Below are 22,245 nucleotides of genomic sequence, written 5' to 3' on the forward strand. Positions count from 1 at the left end.
TGTGATCTTTTGAGGCAAGCTGTTAAATAGAAAAGGAATTAATCAAACAGACTAGGTAGCAGTGGTAAGAAGTTTTCAGTATGTAGACAGAGTGACAGAACAGATAGAAGATAATTGTCCACTCTCAGTTATCTTACACTTTCTACATCTCAGGGACCCCCCTGCCCTGGATGACTGCCATATAACTGGTATTTCAAGAATATTGACTAATTTTGGCATTGCTTAATTAAATCTGTTGTAAAGAATAACAGTTTAGTCTGTATCTATGAAAACTAAGAATAAGTTGCTTTTCTGAGCATTCTCAATTTTTTAAACCATTTCCTGTTGTAATTTTAAGAGACTGAAATAAATTGAAAGTCCAAGATGGAATTATTCAGTCTATTTAAGGTAACATTATTTCTGGTTGTTTGTAGCCAAACTCACTTAATTTTAGGTATGTTTTAAAGATTTATACCTAGGAAGAAAACTTCGTGAAGTCATTTTTACTCCATTGACTCATCTGCAAATGCAGCTGGACTAGAGAAGGCCCCTTTCAGATCCAGAATCCAGTGATTAAACTTTATATCTCAAGAATGATATTTATAAGTTGTTTTAAAAGCTATCAGAAGAAAGATCCACCTCCCCTGTATCAAATTTTCTCCTTATGTTAACTACCCAAATCATGTAGCATCAAATTTTCTCCTTATGTTAACTACCCAAATCATGTAGCATCAAATTTTCTCCTTATGTTAACTACCCAAATCATGTAGCTTGATTTATGCCCTCCTCTCTCCTCCCCTCCTTCTTTTGGCATTGTTTCTGTATAGTGATTGATAACACCCCTCAGATGCAGTTAGACTCAGATATTCATCTCTTGAAAAACAATGTACGTGAATCTTGATGTTTAGAAATTATATTTTCATGACAAATTTTTTGTATATATTCCTAGAATGTTATTTGAACTTAAATTATGCCAGTTTTCTGAGTCAGCAATTATTTGGTTTACTACTAAGTTTTTGGATAAATATTTTCTCAAAATTGGTGTTCTCTTAGTCAGTATCTTTATAGTGCAATGTTCTTATGTTTCTATCCCAAGAACATAACTTACTAAAGCTGAAAAAAAAAAAGTTAATTTTTTCATCTCCAGTTAGAAAAGTTTCTACTCTATTGGTTTGTCTTACATGTTTATATTCCCTGGTTTTTTAGCTACTTTTAATATTGCTGTATTGAAGTAGTAGAGATATTAGGTAGCAGTTTCATGTTCAGAATCCTCTTATTTTGTCTTGTAGATTCTTGTTCTTTTTCTCTCTTAAGCAAGATTGTATAGCTCTTAGCCACAAAATGAAGCATTGATTAAAAGAATCCTAGTAAGTGGTGACTGCCTCAAAAGAGGGAAAATCTGGGTATACTTTACCCACTTTTCTGTTTTTTCTTTTTTCTTTCTTTCTTTTTTTTTTTTTAAAGCTTTGGCTTCATTATTTTGCTTGAGTTTTTTCATTTACCTCCACAATGTGCGTTAATATTATTTAAACTCTCTTTTAGCTAAAGTGTAAGTCTTTTTCCTTTTAGAATTCTACTTGCAAAACAAGTAAAACAGATTTTATAGACTGAGGTAACTAGTTCTATCTAATGAATAACTTTTAAAAAATTTAATCTCGTCATAGCCCAACTTCAGTTCATACTATTAATATTGCATTCCTTTCTTGCATGCCCCCTCCCTTAGAAAGTAGAAGGTGTTTCCAAAATTTATTTGTTTTTAAATCACCAAATTTTATCTTTCCCACAGATAATATCACCTACTGCATTATTTTTGGCTGCAAAAGTAGAAGAACAGGCTCGAAAACTTGAACATGTTATCAAAGTAGCACATGCTTGTCTTCATCCCCTAGAGCCACTGCTGGATACTAAATGTGATGTATGTAAAAATTGGGTGTTTTGGGTTTTGAAACCTTTTCATTATTTAGACTTAATAAAAATATAATTTGATTAGTGTTGCCTTCCAATGCTGCTTATTACTATTACAACTCAGGAATGTAATACCAGGAAGTGATCTGACAGAAACATATTTCATGTTATGTTCATGAATTTCATTGTCATTCTGCATCATGTAAAGCTTTGATTCAAAGGTACTTTTTAAGTGTTTCACATTTTGTTTATCCTCACAGCAAACCTGTGATATATGTAGAGGGTATATCATATCACCTTCATCGTTTGGGTGTATTTAAGACCAGAGATATATAATTCTCTTAAATTGTCAGCAAATGAGGGAATAGAAAAACCTCTGGATTTATCTCTAGACCAGTAATTACTCTTTTTATGGAAGTGTTCCTTTATTAATGCGTGTATGCTACTACTATTCTCTGATAAAGATTTATTTTACAATGCTTTCATGAGTGTCATTTTGAAATTATTTTTGTTTTCCTAAAGAGCAATACTGGTTTACAGGCAGCTTGTTCATCACCAGTGTTTCAATAGACCTTGTTTGAAAACACCATTTTTAAACGTTCTGACATCTTAAAACAGAAGCTAGCATCCTGGGCCTTTCAAATCCTTTTTCTAGCACTCCTATGTAAGTGAGTTGCTTTATCAGGAACTGTTAACTACTGAATGACTACCAGACTGTATGAATTCAGTTTGATTTGGATCAAGTTTAAGGTCCAAATTAAATATATCTGATTTTATTAATGACAGGTTTTATCCTACATGTTGGCTTTAAGGCACTAAAATATTAATGTAGCTATTCAGTAATAGAGAATGTATGATTATTTAAAGTTACTTCTTATAGTTTCTGTTAACTTTACAAATTCAGAATTATTTCTTGTGAATGCTTAGGGTATTGTTCAAATAATAGAAAAATCTATGTTTTAAAATTCAGCTCAGTGATCTCAAAATGGGCATAAATAAAATTAAAGGTGCTTTCACTCTAAGTTTAGTAATATGTCCTTACAGAAATGAATATTTATATATAATATAGTTTTCTTATCACCTTAGTCAATTGTCATGATATAAGAATGAGATGGCAGGAAAGTTTTCATACCTTTTATCCCCGAGTAATTACATTAGGGCAATGATTTATTGAAGTTGAGGGAGAAGATCGTCTATTTTTGTCCCCACAGGTGTATGGTACATTGTTTTGGTATTTTATAGCTAAAATTTTTTCTTTCAATCTAGGGGTTTGAGGGATTGTTTTATTTTGTCTTTTCTGAAGAGAGGAATTTAATTCTAAAAAATAACGCACTGACCTACTGTGACAGTCAAGGAATTACCACATGAAATATCCTAGAGTGAGTTGATAAATCCTTTTCTTTAAAGGCCAGTTCGAATTTAATCTTACTTGGATTGGTGCTTCCTGTCCTTAATGAGTCTTGAAGCACCAATGCCTAGGTAAAGTTTTACGTTAGACTGGAGATGTCTTTTTTCAATTAATCTACCCCCTTTCATATTATTATTTTTAGATTGGTTTTTGTTTTGTTTTGTTTTGTTTTGCTTTGTTTACATTTCCTTATTAGAAGTAATTGAATTTAGAGTTTCCTATATTAGAAGTAATTGAATTTAGAATTATCACAGAAAATAGGTTTTCTCTATCACCCTCAGTTTTATTTTCTTCATATTTCCAGACTATCTTGTAATAGTTTATAATGAATCTGTAATACTCATGAGATTTTTAACAGTCCCATAGTCTAGTAGTGTTATATTTATTAAGCATTTTAATATTATTATTTTTACCTGGCAGGCTTACCTTCAGCAGACTCAAGAACTGGTTTTACTTGAAACCATAATGCTACAAACCCTAGGTATGTACTTATGTCAGGTATTATATGTGTGTATGTTCTTCAGTGCAGTATTCTAAATAAAGGAAAAGATTTCTGGAATAATTTTATCATTGAAGAAAGTTTTATTTGAAAATAAGGTTTGGCGCCAGAATAGTATTGCCTGGTTCTAAGGAAGCCATTTTTTTTAATTTAATTTTGTTTAGCATTTAATTGAATGGCAAACATCGCCTTCAGTGTGATTTCTTATATTTTCAGATAGTTGAGACACTGTGCTTCATTTTGGATTTGCATTGGGGAATAAAATGGTCCTTTAGGGCTGTGGTGTATGACTGTAATATGTATAAACAAACATGGCAGTCCTTCTGTACTAGAGCTTATGCATTTATCACATCATTTTATTGTATTTTTTAAATATTTGGTTGCACTGGGTCTTAGTTGGGGCAGGTGGGCACCTTAGTTGAGGCACGTGGGCTCCTTAGTTGTGGCATGCGAACTCTTAGTTGCAGCATGCATGTGGGATCTAGTTCCCTGACCAGGGATGGAACCCAGGCCCCCTGCATTGGGAGCATGGAGTCTTATCTGCTGTGCCACCAGAGAAATCCCTATCACATCATTTTAAATGTGACATAGTAGTTATTTAAATGTTGATTGTCTTTGTCTAAAAGTTATATTGTCTGCAAGGTTTGTGCAACTTAAGTATCTGTAAAAATCGTTTATTCTAATCTTTTACTTTACTCATGAGGAAATTGAGCCCTAAGCAGGTTTTGACTGTGTACAGTCATATATTACTTCTGGAAGAACCTAGCAGGGTGTAGTGGGAAGAACATAAGCTTTATGGAGATCTGCGCTTAAATGTGTAAGCCTCTTTACTTGCTTTCCAAATTTGGTCAGAGTTCCTTTACCTTTCGTACCTCCATCCTGTATGTGCAAGGTGGAATAATAATGTAGCTATAACATTGTGACTTTGAAGACGAAAGATTGTTTGTTTGTTTGTTTTTTGCGGTACGCGGGCCTCTCACTGTTGTGGCCTCTCCCGTTGCGGAGTGCAGGCTCAGCGGCCATGGCTCACGGGCCCAGCCGCTCCGCGGCATGTGCGATCTTCCCGGACCGGGGCACGAACCTGTGTCCCCTGCATCAGCAGGCGGACTCTCAACCACTGCGCCACCAGGGAAGCCCGAAAGATTGGTTTTTAAAAAAATTGCCACGTAGTGTTTCATAAATAATCATTATTTATTATGGTAGTTATTTTTATCTTATTGATACTCCATTCCCAAATGTTGAATAGAAGTCTAATAGTCACAGCAGATTCTTTTTTTTTTTTTTTTTTTTTTTTTTTGCAGTACGCGGGCCTCTCACTGCTGTGGCCTCTCCCGCCGCGGAGCGCAGGCTCCGGACACGCAGGCTCAGCGGCCATGGCTCACGGGCCCAGCCGCTCCGCGGCATGTGGGATCTTCCCAGACCGGGGCACGAACCCGCGTCCCCAGCATCGGCAGGCAGACTCCCAACCACTGCGCCACCAGGGAAGCCCCATGACAGATTCTTTTTATTACAAAAGGAGGTTGTTTGAAACACATATAACTTGTTGAAAGTTTTTATAATATAAAGATATAAAAATAAAAGTGAGAATCTTTTTATTCCCTCCAAATCCAATTATTTAGCATGTTACTGTTTTATTATATAAATATGAATTTTTACGAATAATGAAAGTTGAAGGAAAATAACATTTTAAAATAGTTATTTTATCTTGAAATCAATGTATCGTATTCATATTGTTGATGACAGATTCTTAAACACAGAGAATGAATAGCATTATTTTAAGGGGAGCATTAGAATTAACTATGGCTTTTGTTAAAGTGCGATTTTGCAGGTTTAATGACAGTAGAAATATGAAGAGACCACACAATAACTTTATAAATCCAGATAATCTGTTTATTAGGATGTTATTCCTTTACTACTGCTGAAGGCACCATACAACGACCTCCACTTTAGGAAAAAAAAAAAGGAAACGGAAAACCCTGCCCTACCTAAGGGGTTGACTGGACATGATAGCTTTTCAATATGTTGTCTTTGGTTTTAGAAACAGTGATTTAATCTTGAGGCTTATAAGGTTCACTTGCCTTAACAATTTTATTTTTATTAGTAATGAAATGTAGTTATAAGCTAACTGAAACCCATTGATCTAAGGCACAGTGAGAAAATAAGAGGACCATATTTAAAAGGTCATTTCTCCCACTGTGGCCCAAAGGTTATATTTATGAAAAATGTTCTTTTCACATCTTCTGAAAGAGTTGGAACATATTTAAGAAATATGTTACGTAGTTGAATTCCCTGCTTAAACTGTGGGGCAAGCTTAATAATTGTATTTGTCATGATTTTAGTTTGTTTTTAACTTGAGGATAGTTTCAAACTAACTGTAATTGAGAATTTTGAATACATACTACTTATCTCTAAATAACTTGGTCAGTTTTCATAATTGGAACACTATTTTTGAGAAGATATTATTTCATATGATTGGGGATATAATAAACATGTCAGTGATGAGAAACTTTGTCTTTTTTTAATAATGAAAAATACACGTTTATGGTTATGAGTGGCATTTCTCAGGCAAGTATTATAGTGGTAAGTGATTGGGAAAAAAAGTGCTTTTCATTTCAGGTTTTGAGATCACCATTGAACACCCACACACAGATGTGGTGAAATGTACCCAGTTAGTAAGAGGTAAGTGACACTTTTAAGTTTTAATGCTTTTTATTGTCTATAGTTGATAATTGAATGCTATTTTGTTCTTCTACCCTTTTCTTGAGTTTTATTAAAATGGCAGAAATGTCATTTTGAAGCATTATTTTTCAGTGTTCTACACCTGCCTATTCATCTACTTCTATTTTTGGTTCTTCCTGGTGAATTAGCTTCCTTTAACTTTAGGTGAGAGTCTTGTTTCTCTAAAAAATAAGAGGGCTTCCAAATATTAGGACTCTTTCTACTTCCCCATTGGGCTATGCCCATCCCAATTCAGGTAGTATTTAAGATGTAGGCCAAATTTAACATATAGGTGCAGAAAATAGTTAATTTCCAATTTATGTCAAACTTTGATTGACTTCCTGAAAAGTGATTACGGTTTAAGAATTTGGAGGTCAGCTTCAAATCTTTCAGGTAAAAATTGCCTTTCTTAGCGGATTTGTCATTTTGGGAAATGTTTTGCCCATGTTCGTTTGAACAGAATTGATTTAATACATTTTTCAAAGTTCTTTAGCATTACTAAAAATGGTTTCCTTTTTGTGTATAATGAGGAAATTATTATATAGCATGATATATAACAGCATGTGATGTACTTATTAAACCTTTTATAAACAGGAGTACAAAGTTTTTGTATTGTTTTCTTTACTCCTTATAAAGCATGTGATATATATTTTTCTACTCTTGTTAATGAATCCTATGTATCTATAGTTGTATCTCTAGAAATAATTTTTCACACAGATGCATGCAGTACTACTTCTACTTTCCTGTTTACTATGTGAAGTGTTACACACTAATAGCAACCACTTGGAACCTTTAGTGTGCCTTTTTCTGATACTTCTTTTTGAAAATGAAATTTTGCAGTTTCATTCCTTTACCACCAGACTTGTTTAGGTTTATTCTAAACAAAATGGGTAAGACTTTTGAAGGCCTTGTTTCTAGTGTTCACCTAAATGTTCTCTTATTCATTCTAAATTGAATTCACTTTATACCTAGGTTAAGGTTTTATTACTATGCTAATGGCTACATATAAAAACAGACAAACCTGTTGTCTGGTATCATTGTTAAGAAATGGACTAATAAAAATCCCATTTATATTTTTTTAATCCTAAAAGCAAATGTTATCATTTATAAACTAAACTAGAACATATTTAATTTTTGTTTCTATTCTTCATGGTTATATATTTTATAGCACTTTCTCATCCTCAGTATTACAGTGTAGTATAGAATTGTATAGATAACTAGTGTAGATGTTGGATTAAGAAATAGAGCTTTAGAGAAGTTCTGTTTTCCTGAAAACTTGAAAGGGTAAGCTGTTTTGTTTAAATAATGGAGAGCCATATATTTTGCCTTAAGTTGAGATTAGTAAAGAAAGATGTTGAAGATATTAAATATAGGTTAAAAATATGTATGTGTATGTGCATATACATACACACACACTCTTAGTAGGAAATGAAACTGAATTTTCAGCTTAATATTGTGAAATTTGAGTCAGCTTCTCTTAAATCCTATCTAAAGAAGCTAGAGACATTAAAGTCCATTTATTTGGCAAAACTGAGTAGTAAAATTTAAACATTTACAAAAACTATGAATTTGATATATCATCCAAAGCAAAATATTTAAATAAATTAAAAATTAAATATTTAATTTAAATATTTAAATTAAATTTTTTTGTTGTTGTTGTTAATGTTTAAAATGTGGCCAATTCTTAAATTTTAGTATGACTCTCATATGTGTTTAACATCATTTTGTCTGACTAACATTTCAAGTAACTATAATTTGCATCTTACTCCATTTTTAAAATGTTCTTTCATGTTTGGTATATTTTTTTCCTTTGCCCCTAAAACCACTTTCAGCTAACAAAAGAACATTTTCCCTACATTCTTCTCTGTTGCAATGACTTTTAATAGGTTATTGAATTTACATATGTTCTGAGGTGAAAACTGCAATAGCAATTTAAACTTATTTTTACTTACTTTTCTATATGTTTTGATTATTTCGTGGGTGGGGGTGAGGGTAAAAGTTTTGAGTTCTTTGAAGTTCTCCCCTGCCCCCGACCTCTGGAGATGAGAAAGTTATTATGCTACTTTGCTGCAGGATTGGCTGTTGTCATTTTACAGGGACCTTTCATTTCTGTGATTTCTCCTTCCCTCCCCACCAGGAAAGAATGCCATACTTAAGTCACACTGCCTCCAAGACATCTGATGCTTTGACACTCTTCCTTAGCACAACTCTGCTAAACCCAAATCCCTTTTGTAAACCTTTATGTTGATGATCCACATGGGGCAGCGGGGAATTACAGGTGCCACAAATAAAAATAGGAGAGGGCAAGGAATTTGAGACCTGTTAGAGGGGGTGAACTGAGGTGAACTGATCCTAGGTGAGCAGAGAGGAAAGGTATGTCAGTGATTATGAATGTAACTGGGGAAAGGGGGGAGACTATAGCAGAGACATCCCTGTTGGGAAGAATAAGAAGCAGAAGAAGGGAGAGGGGAACTGTTTTCAATTTCAGTGTTTCAAGAAGCTAGTTATTAAAAATTGCTTTTCTATTGAGGACCAGTATTGAAGCATCCTGATTCCCTCTAGAGTACTTGTATCTTTTCTAACATTATGGTTAACTGGGTTATATAATTTAAAACTAATACAATAGTGTTTTCTATATCTACATCCTTATGATATTTCTAGGTTGTTTATTCTCTGTTGATGCTTAGTAGCATGATGAAAAACTGAGCAGTTTGTGCTCTCTGAGTTTGGGGGTTGGGGGTTTGTTTTTGTTTTTTCTTTTGGTGGAAGTACTTAAACCAACTTAAATATGATGACTGAGGATTAAGTCTGGCAGGCAACTCTTTGTATTTTGTATTAGACTTCAAAATCTTTTCTTCTTCTTCTTCTTCTTTTTTTTTTTTTTTAAATCCAGGAGAATGCTTTATTGCAACTTTTAGCTGACTAGATGCTTAACTTAGTAACAAGTTTAGCCCTTGTAACTGGCTAGCTAAAAGCAAATCGGCTTGTTTCTCAGATCTTTGGGGGATAGCAAGAAACATTTGAGTGAATGTTGTTGAAGATTTTCAGTAGTATAGAAAATGATGGCGCTCTTGTGATATTTGTAAGTAGTAAGTAAAATTTACTTTTTGTGTACAAATCTTTGAAGTTTTGTTGTGTTGAGAACTTTTCGATGGTAGCATGTTAAAGCTGATAGTATGGTCTTCGTTTTTTTTTTCTTTTCTTACAGCAAGCAAGGATTTGGCACAGACATCCTATTTCATGGCTACCAACAGGTTGTTATCCTGACCCTCTTTGTTGCACTGTTGTAGCACACTATAGCTTCCTTTAATGCAGGGCCCCCTCAATGTGTCTCTTACCCTTGTTGCAGCAGGAGACTGGACCATCTACTGTGGTGGTACCTTCCTGTCTGCTTTGCGGTGTATTGTACAAGGGACTTTTGGCACAGAGGGGTTAAATGCACAATGTGAAGTGTAGTGGTGCTTTCTGATGACATATTCTCGATTTGTGAGTGCATAAGTCTAAAATTGGTAGCCTGAATAGCAGCTAAAGATTACAAAGAGCTAAACTTAACGTAGAAATTCGAGCAACTTGGTAAGTATAAAGCTATTTCTAGTTTACAATTATAGTTAAATGACAATTTAAAAAAATTTCACATTGATCCAATCTTAACTTTAAAATAATCATTAAAGCTTTTTTAATAAATAAAATTTATATAACTTGGTTTTTTTTTTCCAGATAATACCCACCAGTAGTAGATTAGTAGTAGTCACGTCCTATCAGTGCCTTGATTTGCATAAGTATAACTTTAAAAAAAAAACTTCCTCTTCAGTTCATATAAAGAATGGTATGGGTTTGTGCTTGATCAGTAGACATTTTCATCAATTCTGAAACTGAACTGGAAGAATATTTTTTAAAAGTCTTTCACATCTAATATATTAATTTTGTTCTAGATTGATTATATTAATGATTTAAATTTATTTTTTAAATGAGTCATTGGGGAGGAGTGGACCATACCATCTTTATGTGGTCCTTAATTTCTTGTGACACTGTTAAGTTTTGTTTAAAACTTTGGATTGGCAAAAGCCAATGTATTTTCTTAGGTATATGTTGTTGGGATTTAACCTCTATCCCTAGAAATTCTGAACAACAAGGCCAAAAAAATCACTTAAATTTAAAACTTTGGTTAGAAGAGGCTAGCTGTGACATGCTACATGCCCAGTCTTTGGCATGTCATGGAAGGAGAGAGGTAGTATTTTTGTAGTATTTAACAACATTGGGCCTTCAAGCTGTTCAGCAAAAGGTAAGTTTCCTCTGTGGCTTTGCTGAGAAGAAGATAGTTTTACCTAGATAGGTTTTAAGTTGTCTGAGTTACTTAAGAATTAAAGTTTGTTAAGCCACATCAAATGGTAATCCCTGATTATGATGTGTTATTGAAATTACCTTGTCAGTTTTACAGTCTTCTGCTTTTTCTTTAGTTTTTTGCCATGACATTACAAAAGAAACAAAAATACCACCAAAGAAAGTTTAAAGCGTTTTACTTGTATGTAGTAATTAGTTGAAATATACTGTCTTCCTCTCCTTTTATAGAGAGGTAAAAATACTTTTAATTTAGATGTAAAACAAAAATTTAGAAATATTAATATATTAGTAGTATTAATAATATACTCTAGGAAGTAAGTGTGAAAATGTTCATAATCTATATAGGTTTTTTAGTGTTCAAATTTTTATGACCATAGTCATAAAAAGTGTTATAATGTTAACTTTTAATTTAATAAAATAAGGTTTTATACTCTAGACTTGAAAAAGAAAACCTTTATAATTTTGTTTTTGCTCTAATCTTATTGGTAAATGTTTTTCTTTGTTTTACATATTTGAATTTCTATGACTCTTGGTTTCAAACCTGCTCCACAATAGCCTGCATCTTACAACCTTCTGTCTTCAGTATAAACCAACAGTGATAGCATGTGTATGCATTCATTTGGCTTGCAAATGGTCCAATTGGGAGATTCCCGTGTCAACTGATGGAAAACATTGGTGGGAATATGTGGATCCTACAGTTACTCTGGAATTACTAGATGGTAAGTAGAGAAAATAAATCTTTTTGTTACATTAAAATTTTTTTCTTTTTATTATGGATTAAAACTTCTATCTACTTTTGTATAGGTTTGAAAAAATACTCAGTCCCCATATACTCATGCTCAATTGAAGTTATCAGTTCTGGCCAATCCAACATCTTCCTTCCCCCATAGTTACTTTGATGCGAATCCCAGACATCATTTCATCTATTAATATTTCATCTATTTTGAAAAGATAAAGACTCTTTAAAAACATAATTCCATTTTAACAATTTGGCAGTAGAATTTAAAAGTATAGTTACATGATCAGGGCTTCCCTGGTGGCGTAGTGGTTAAGAACCCACCTGCCAATCCAAGGGACACGGGTTTGAGCCCTGGTCCGGGAAGATCCCACATGCCGTGGAGCAACTAAGCCCGTGTGCCACAACTGCTGAACCTGTGTTCTAGAGCCCATGAGCCACAACTACTGAAGCCCGCATGCCTAGAGCCTGTGCTCCGCAACAAGAGAAGCCACCGCAATGAGAAGCCTGCGCGCCGCAACGAAGAGTAGCCCCCGCTTGCCGTAACTAGAGGAAGCCCACGTGCAGCAATGAAGACCCAACACAGCCAAAAATAAACAAATAAAATTTTTTTTTAAAGTATAGTTACATGATCAAATGAACAGGATGAAAATAAGGATTCATTAGCCTAAAGGGGGGGGCGGAAATGAGCATATATTAACCACCACTCAATATCTAAAGCCTTTTCAGGACTTTTCAAAGAAATATGATTTATAATGCTACAGGTTGATAATACAAGAATACCTAATTTAAAGTACACTAATTTAGGGCTTCTCTGGTGGCGCAGTGGTTGAGAATCCGCCTGCCAATGCAGGGGACACGGGTTCAATCCCTGGTCTGGGAAGATCCCACATGCGGCTGAGCAAATAAGCCCATGCGCCACAACTACTGAGCCTGTGTGCCACAACTACTGAGCCTGTGTGCCGCAACTACTGAAGTCCGTGCGCCAGAGCCCCTGCTCCGCAATAAGAGAAGCCACCGCAATGAGAAGCCCGCTCACTGCAACTAGAGAAAGCCGCCCGTGTGCAGCAACGAAGACCCGATGCAGCCAAAAATAAATAAAATAAATTTTTAAAAATAAATAAAAAATAAAGTAAACTAATTTTGTTGAGTTTAAAATGTATAAACACAAAGTCAGGTATTAACTTACTGTAGAAGATGTGAAGCAGTGAGCTAAAGGTATTTTCATGGTAGTATTCCTTGCTCTGTTCCACTGATGGTAAAGTGTGTCATTGTTGTCTTGCATTAATAAGTATGAATTCACAAGGAAAGATCGGGAGTATAAGTTCTGTACATTATGGACCTGGAATTTGGAGGTCTCCTGATAGGACGTTTTTCTGGTAGAGAAATAAGCAGGCCAGAGGCAGGGGATTCCTGGGGATTAAGACATTTTAACCAGGCACTCTAGATTTCAGAAAGGAAATAGATAACATTTCTTACCTAATATATACATAAATCTAAACTGGTATGTTAGGTTTTCTGCTTCTTTTTGTGGGCTTTCCCCAATTTCCTTTACAAAATTGAAGCTAATTTGAAAACTGGATTTACATAACTTCTGTTATATAAAGTGAGAGACCCCTATGGCTTTGGAATGTGGTTTTCCATTAATATCTTAGATGCTTCTTTAAGACAGAAATTTCTTTAAGGGTCTGCTCCCTTTTCTGTGAAGGGCCAGATGGTAACTATTTTAGGGTTTGTGGACTATACTATCTATGCACCTAGACAGCTCTTGCCACCGTAGCTGGAAAGCAGCCATAGGCAACCTGTAAAATGAGTGGCTGTGTTCCAGTAAAACTTTATTTACAGAAACAGGATGCAGGTCATATTTGGCCCACTGGTGATAGTTTGCCTACCCTTGTGGTAAAATATGCTCTTTGTTAGGTCTCTTGATTTTGTTTTGGTTTTTTTTCCTCCCTGAAAAATTTCTTCTGGATTATATACCTCATGCTGTATTACTGCCGCATGATTATCCTCTTTTCCTTACATTGCCAGAGGTTTTTTTAAAGGTTATTGAGAGTGGTAGGAAATCTTCAGTGAGTTGAAATAACATCTTCTAAAAACTAGTGGGGGCGGGGTGCTTCCCTGGAGGTCCAGTGGTTAGGGCTTCACGCTTCCATTGCAGGGGATGCGGGTTCGATCCCTGGTCGGGGAAGTTCTGCGTGCTGTGAGGTGTGGGCAAAAAAAAAATTGTAAAGCAACTATACTCCAGTAAAAAAAAATTTTTAATAATAATAAAAAATAGGGCTTGCCTGGTGGCACAGTGCTTTGCGAGTCCGCCTGCCAATGCAGAGGACATGGGTTTGTGCCCCGGGTCTGGGAGGATCCCACATGCCGTGGAACGGCTGGGCCCGTGAGCCATGGCCACTGGGCCTGCGCGTCCGGAGCCTGTGCTCTGCAGCGGGAGAGGCCACGGCAGTGAGAGGCCCACGTACCACAAAAAATAATAATTAAAAAATTAATTAATTAATTAATTAATTAATTAAAAACTAGTGGGGGCTTTTTTTTTCCATCTGTGACTTGAAATTAGGTTACCTATGCCACCGTTCTATTTTAGCGGTCAATAGGATAAGATAAAATAGGCATAAACTTAATAAAAATAGTTTGTATATATGGTGCTAAAATAAAGCTCACAAAAAAGCAAGTAATCTGCCTTTTATCCTGCTCTTAAATTGTATCAATAGGTAAAGTCTTTTTTTGACACAACAGGAGGCACCTAAATATCCCTTTGCTTCTATTCTGAAAAGGCTCAAGTACATTATTCATTTGGAGAGCCACTGAATAGGAATCTTGGACACTTAACACATTGAAAATTTCAACGTATTATGTGGCAGCCTTTTCTCACATTTTTATGGGATCACGTTGTGATCCTGTAAAAATAAAGTAACAAAGTATAAGATATTAAGAGTATCTGAATTTTATCAAGATGTCTGAAGTATCAGTGTTTACTAAAATAATTCATTTAATGACTGTCCCCAGAACAACGTTGGGTTGTATTTGGCCTACCTGTAACAGGGTTTGGTGTGGGGGGGTGGCTTGGTTGTTTTGTTTTTTTAATGATTAATAACAAACCTTCATGTGTTTTTTATAACTTGAATTTTTTCTGAAATTGAGTCAAAACAATTTATTGTTAATTTGGGGCCCAAAGGCATGTGTCTGCTAGATTTATTGCTGTGTCCAAGTAGAAAAGTGGTCTTTTTTTTTTCAGATGGAAAAATGGTAGTACAGACATTAGATTGTTTTCATCCAGACTGAATCGAAAAGCTTCTGAGACTTTAGCAGGAATTAGTTGTCACAGCTTGTGAGCATGTAATGGTGCCAAGTTTTTGCATGAACCTAGTCTCTGTTAAATTAGCATTGATATTATTACATGACATTGTAATTCATTTAACTAATATTATTATTTGTCTTGAGAGTGGCCAATAACTTTATTAATGACACTATTTTGGAGTCAAAAACTATAATTCATCATAACCACACCACTTTGGAAAAGTGGGTCATCTCATTGTAATCCTAAATTTTAGGGGAAAAATTGTAAAAATATGACCAGAGTGATTTACTGATAATGTTACTAGTGTTGATTGCTAGGAAGTTATGGGTATAGGTAAAGGAATTTTTTTCATTTAACTTTGAAATGATTTTAAATCTAAAGAAATTGTGAAATAGTACAGATTCTGTATTATTATACCCTGCACCCAGTTTCTCTAATGTTAACATCTTCTATAATAATAACATGATTATCAGAACGAAGAAGTTAACATTGGTGTAATACTATTAACTACAGATTTTACTCAAATTTCCCCAGTTTTTCTATTTTAGAATCCCATGTTCCATTTAGTTGGCATGCCCCTTTAATCTCTTCCAATCTGTGATAGTTTTTCAATCTTTCCTTTTCTTTCATGTCCTTGACACTTTGAAGAAGAATGGTCAGTTACTTTATAAAATGTTCCTCAATTGGAGTTTGTCTGATGTTTTCCCATTATTAGTGTGAAGTTATACGTTTTTGGCAAGAATACCACAGAAGTGGGTTGTATCCTACTGTGCATTTTATCATGGGGTGTCATGTTGATATGTTGTATTGCTGGTAATGATAATCATGATCACTTGGTTAAGGTCATAAAGTTACTGATTTTCTCTTTATAATTAATATCTTGATGGTATGTTGGGATTACACAAATATTCTCTTTTTCCTTAAACTTTTGCCCACTGATTTTAAAGAATCTACTGATGGATCTTGCCCGTCACAATTATTACTATGATGTTTGCCTAATAGAGATTTTCTATTTGGAAGGAATTTTTTAAATGTGACTAAATTTTCCAGAGATTCTAAGTAAGCATGTAAAATCAGGGGGGTGTGGGAGGAGTGTTTTGTTTTGTTTTGTTTAATTAAAACAAATTTTTTTAAGATTCATCTTTGAAAATACCAGTTCAAAGCTGTGTCTACTTCTGTATGTGCTGATGGTTGAATTAGGAGGTTGATAGTGAAGTAGATGAACTCTTGAGCTTTCTTTCTAATATTGCCCACTTGAGAGAATTCTAAATCTAAAGGCACCTTCTAAGTTTTAAATTTGAATTTTATCTTTAGAGCTAACACATGAGTTTCTACAAATATTGGAGAAAACGCCTAGTAGGTTGAAGAGGATTCGAAACTGGAGGGTAAGAGAATGGGCGGGTTTTTAGAACATCAATTTGTTAACTACATAGCTAATCAGTTTGATTTTTTGTGGTTAAATATTCTTATTTCCAGTATTCATAAGTAGTTACAGTGTTTCGTAAGCTACATCCACTCATAATTTATTCAACTACGGTGTCCAGTAGACTTTGCTATAAATACTTTATAAATTCCTTATTTAATTCTCTTAGTGATTACCATGGAAATAGTCTCCTCACTTTACAAACAGGAAAATTAAAGCTTAGACGAGTTAAATTCCTTTCTCAAATGCTGGGCTAGGATTTAGTCTGCATCTAATTTAAAACCAGTGCTTTCAACTATTTATATCCTTTTTATGCCTCTAAATAAGATATTTATTTACTGGCAACATAAAGTGAAACCCCAGGTGATTTTATTTCCATGTATTTAATATAGAATCTTTATAAGCAAAGAAATTTGTATTAAATTCCTTTGCTGTCATTGCTTCTTCTGTGTTTTATTTAAATAGGCTAATCAGGCGGCTAAGAAACCAAAAGTAGATGGACAAGTATCAGAAACACCACTTCTTGGTTCATCTTTGGTCCAGAATTCCATTTTAGTAGATAGTGTTACTGGTGTGCCTACCAACCCAAGTTTTCAGAAACCATCTACATCAACATTCCCTGCACCAGTACCTCTAAATTCAGGAAATATTTCTGTTCAAGACAGCCATGCATCTGATAATTTGTCAGTGCTAGCAACAGGAATGCCAAGTACCTCATATGGTTTGTCATCACACCAAGAATGGCCTCAACATCAAGAGTCGGCAAGGACAGAACAGATATATTCACAGAAACAGGAGACATCTTTGTCTGGTAGCCAGTACAGCATCAACTTCCAGCAGGGACCTTCTGTATCACTGCATTCAGGATTACATCACAGACCTGACAAAATTTCTGACCATTCTTCTGTTAAGCAAGATTATCCTCATAAAGCAGGAAGCAGTAAACACCATGGGCCAAGTTCTGCTACTCCTGGAGTAATTCCCCAGAAAATGTCTTTAGATAAATATAGAGAAAAACGTAAGCTAGAAACCCTTGATCTGGATGCAAGGGATCATTATATAGCTGCCCAGGTAGAACAGCAACACAAACATGTACAGTCCCAGGCAGCCAGCAGCAGTTCTGTAACCTCTCCCATTAAAATGAAAATTCCCATTACAAATGCTGAAAAACCTGAAAAATATATGGCAGATAAGAAGGAAAAGAGTGGATCGCTGAAATTACGGATTCCAATACCACCCACTGATAAAAGTGTCAGTAAAGAAGAACTGAAAATGAAGATAAAAGTTTCTTCCTCAGAAAGACACAGCTCTTCTGATGAAGGCAGTGGGAAGAGCAAGCATTCCAGCCCACATATTAGCAGGGACCATAAGGAGAAGCACAAGGAGCATCCTTCCAACCGCCACCACCCCAGCGGTCACAAGTATTCCCACTCCTACAGTGGCAGCAGCAGTGGTGGCAGCAAGCACAGTGCTGATGGGATACCACCTGCTGTTCTGAGGAGTCCTGTTGGCCTGAGCAGTGATGGCATTTCCTCTAGTTCCAGCTCTTCAAGGAAGAAGCTGCATATCAATGATGCATCTCACAACCATCACTCCAAAATGAGCAAAAGTTCCAAAAGTTCAGGTAGTTCATCTAGTTCTTCCTCCTCTGTTAAGCAGTATGTATCCTCTCACAACTCTGTTTTTAACCATCCCTTACCCCCTCCTCCCCCTGTCACATACCAGGTGGGCTACGGACATCTCAGCACCCTCGTGAAACTGGACAAGAAGCCAGTGGAGACCAACGGTCCTGATGTCAATCACGAGTACAGTACAAACAGCCAGCATATGGACTACAAAGACACATTCGACATGCTGGACTCGCTGTTAAGTGCCCAAGGAATGAACATGTAATCATTTGTTTAGGTCAATTTTTCCTTTACTTTTTTAATTTAAAAATGGTTAGAATGGAAAACTTCCTCCTGATCTAGCAGTGGTAACACCTGCTGTTACTGCCACTGCTTCAATATTTGTAAGTGCTGCTTTATTCTTCATTCTGAAAAGAAGAGATTATAGTAAACAAGTCTTTATCTCCACATATGATAGTGTTATAAATACTGTAAAAGCATGGAAGGTGCAAAACTCAGTATTTCTACAATTGCAGCTAAGAACATTAGGGTGAATGGCTGGCTGCTTCTAGGAATATAAGATGCCTCAAGCATTCGTTTATTTATAATTTGAATACTGTAGCTATTTTTTGTTGTTGCTTGGCTTTTGAATGAGTGTAAATTGTTTTCTTTTGTGTATTTATACTTGTATGTATGATTTGCATGTTTCAATGATAAAGGGATAAAACAGTATGCTGACAACTGTTTACAAGAAAGTGGAGAAAAATGTACATACATTTTTGTATGTTTAGATATTACCATAAATACTCAGGATTGGAGCTGCTTGTAAGTATAACAATATACAGAATAACTTTATTTTATCTTGTCAGAGTCCATCACTAATCTAAAACAAAGGTGGCACTTTTTCATGTTAACCTTAAACTCTAGGCCTTACTGGAAGCCACTGAAGGGGGACACTTCACTACCAGATGGGTATGCAGTGCCACAGATGGTCATTTACACTGTGAGGCACTGATTCTGCCTTCAGAGGTTCTGACCAGATTGGCTGCTGAAATAGCCCCTAATTTTCTGAAGGCTTGAAGAGGAAAAAATAAAGTTTACATACTCTTGATGTGAAGTGCATTTAAGTGTTTGTTGGCTTGTTGCAGTACTATAAACACAGAGCTGTTAATAATGGTTATGTAGATTACTGTGATTTGAAAACTGAATTCACAAAAACTTACATTAGTGAAGAATTAGTAAGTCTTTTTCTTAAATAGAGAACTTTAACACTACGTATTTTAACAGTAAACAGGAATCGCTTTTCCTTTAGCGTTCAGAAGGACACCATGTTCTTAAACATACTCCTCCCCTGAAGCGTGTTTGTGTGTGATGCCATATTTCTTTTTCAGGTAAATGCAGTCTTCCTTATAAAAATGAAATTAAACTTATTGCTCTTTCAGTTCTTTTATATTCTAACAATAAATAAAACAAAAAGATCACTGACTGTGCATTGTACCTGTATTTATAGCTTATGGTTGTTAACAGGAAGCTCACTGAGAAAAAAAAAAGGTAAGCCTCCAGGTAAACAGCTAGTGGAGGTTTTACATTTGTTTGCACATCTCAGTATATTCCTGTTGAAGTCAAGTTTGCACAGTCTTCTGACTTTGGAACAAATGATAGACTTTAACTTGTTTAAAATTTGTCTTAAATGCCGGTAACATGGCTCTGGTTTATCAGCTAATCTTCAATTCTGTGGTAAATCTTTGGGCTGTTGAGTATCTTTGAGATAGATTGAATTCAACTTCTGTTGAATTGAAAACTGTCTTAATTTTTCCTCTATGTATATGAATTATTTTTGTTACAAAGCCACTGATATGTGCACAATTGTAATTTTACTCAAGTATGTTGCAGTTGTAAATATTAGAGAGTTTAATCTCGTGCTCTACTCTTATTTAGCAATTACCTGATTTGCCAGTAGCTTTATAATTTTTTTTTTAAGATAATTGTTCATTATTTTGTCAATGTTATTTGAACTTAGGATACTAGGATCCTCTTTCTAGGGACTTTGCCTAGCTAGCATGTCCTAACTTTGTTCTTGTCTGGCCTAACTTTAGTAATCTTTGTCATTACATGTAACTTTGTTACTCTGTATGACATTATTGTATCCATAAACATGGTAATTTTGATACAGTTATACTTTTACAGTGGTACATAATCCAAGGACTAGTATAGAATTAAGATGAGTGCAAGATGAGGGAGGGAAGGGTTTTGTTCTTGGTAATTTAGATGTGAAACCTCTAAGGAGCTATCATGTGAAACGACGTAGGGTGGTTGTGCTACTGTATAATTGGGGTGATAATACCAGGAATTTTAATGAGATTTTGTAAAGAATATCCAGAAAAGTAATGAACTTATTTTCAGTATGACATAGAAAACAATGTGAATATTTAAGGTCTGTGACTATACTTCACTAAGAATTTGCAGAATTGTTTTGAGATGTGAGAATAAAGGTAATTTTGTTGAATCTTTATTGGTGCTAATGATGGACAGTTAAAAAGGTAGCTAGTGTATATTGTTATGGGTCAGTACTTATTAGTACTTCCAAAATTGAATTTGAAATGCTATGTATTCACTTTTCACTCTGTAAATGTAATTCTTTACAATGACTTTATTTATTAAAGGGCAGCCAGTTGTAATTTTTACAGGATTGTGTGAGCTATTCAAACTCTTCAACCTCTGAACAGGATATTAGCTTCCGTAAACCACAATGGGGATAAAATATGGAATTTCTTTTAAGTTTCGTTTCCATTAAATGAGAACCCTTATAATTCATATTGCCATGAATTTAACCATCTCATTTGCATAAAGTAGTTCATCAGCCTGGTCCCAATAGGCTCAACCAAAGAAAAAGACTCCAATGAATGGACATTATTACTGAGTCTTCTTGTAAGTAGCCATAAATAAACCAAAATAGTATCAAATTTAGGTATGAAATTCCACATGTGCAAAGTACTGTTAAGGTGATACATTTTTGATGAGATTTTTAAAAATATTTGAACTATTAAAAAGCATTATCTTTAAACATCCTATAAAAGAGTGATTCATTTTTTAGTTGTGTTTTCCCTAGATCAAAGATCATAGATTTGTTACCTTTATGCAGAAGCACATTACATAGAAAGGCTTTACTTCTACCTCTTTCAACTAATTTTTCAATATTGAGCTGTGCCCCCTAAATATTTGCCTTAGCTATTTTAAAATACAATATTTTCAGAACCAAAGCAAAGGAGTGGTTTTTTTCACAGAAACATTCTCAGAGGCTTACTTTACCAAATAAACTGATGGTAGTATCCTTGAGTGGTAAGACCTTGCAAAATGTCCTAGTTCCTTTTTCTTGTTTAACCCTGAGGTTCATTTCTTGTTGCAGGTATTTAAATACTGAAAAGTTGTGTAGTCACCCCAAGGTTTATCTTTGAAAACAGTTACAAGTGCATCTTGATCTTCCTCTGTGTATGCAGATTCATTCTTGTTAGAGTTCTTAAGCGTCAAAAGAAAATTTCTACCGTGATACATGGTTTCATGCAGAATGTCATAAGGGGTGCTTACACTACTTTGTGCGAACAGATTATAATTATGTAGGATACATTACTTTTCTGGCCTATCCTCTTTGAACTAAAGAAATGACTAGTTTCAGATAGTTTAAAGGAAATGACTATTTCAGATAACCAAATTTGAAATGTGTTAGTTACCAGATGTCTTGCCTTAAAACATTTTAAGCACATTTTCTGGTTATATTTGAGAATTTAAGTTACTGATTTTTATTCCTTAACTAATCTTAGAAATAAACCATTGCTTACATATGCATGACTATTATGTACTCTCAAAGTACCCTTGGTTGATTAGATATTTTAGGTTTTGCATTTACTATGGAAATAAGGATTTTTTAAAACTTAGTAATATCTCTAAAGGGAGACAGTTCTACTGTCAAGATATTTCACCATTTCCGAATTTTATCTAAACAGAAAAGCAGTTGTTTCTCACTTACTACTGTGCTTAAATAGCTAGGTGATTTTTTAAGATGTCTTTGCTAAGAAAAATAAGAGCTTTGGTTATGGAGAATTCTTGATTGAGCAGTCTGTGCTTTCTTGGGATGCAGTAGGATTCATTAACCACATTTACCCAGATGAAGGATTAATAAACCCCACACATGAGGGAAACTTGGTGACACATGCTAATCTCATGTACCAGTTTGTTTATGATAGGCTGATTTAGGGGTTTTTGCATTGGAAAAGTAGCACATTCTGTTCCTACCCTTCTAGGGTCCCAGGTTATGGTACTAATGT

At 34.8% G+C, this 22,245-nt stretch overlaps 1 protein-coding gene across 7 annotated transcripts in view; it reads left to right on the forward strand.

The window, feature by feature from the left end:
- CCNT2 (cyclin T2) overlaps positions 1-20,940 on the forward strand; it is a 47,298-nt gene extending 26,358 nt beyond the window's left edge. For 3 of the 7 annotated variants that reach the window (XM_060106442.1, XM_060106443.1, XM_060106446.1), the window contains 7 exons: positions 1,766-1,894; positions 3,713-3,773; positions 6,408-6,470; positions 9,718-9,763; positions 11,406-11,569; positions 16,208-16,278; positions 16,782-20,940. In XM_060106442.1, coding sequence (XP_059962425.1) covers positions 1,766-1,894; positions 3,713-3,773; positions 6,408-6,470; positions 9,718-9,763; positions 11,406-11,569; positions 16,208-16,278; positions 16,782-18,209 — 1,962 coding nt within the window. In that variant the 3' untranslated portion in view covers positions 18,210-20,940. Of the gene's footprint in view, positions 1-1,765; positions 1,895-3,712; positions 3,774-6,407; positions 6,471-8,343; positions 9,599-9,717; positions 10,083-11,405; positions 11,570-16,207; positions 16,279-16,781 lie in introns of those variants that run through there. The other 4 variants (XM_060106444.1, XM_060106445.1, XR_009533187.1 and 1 more) reach the window with 3 other exon arrangements.
- The last annotated feature ends 1,305 nt before the right edge of the window (positions 20,941-22,245 follow it).

The sequence above is a fragment of the Mesoplodon densirostris genome, chromosome 8, assembly GCF_025265405.1.
Source record: "Mesoplodon densirostris isolate mMesDen1 chromosome 8, mMesDen1 primary haplotype, whole genome shotgun sequence".
Classification (NCBI taxonomy): Eukaryota; Metazoa; Chordata; class Mammalia; order Artiodactyla; family Ziphiidae; genus Mesoplodon; species Mesoplodon densirostris.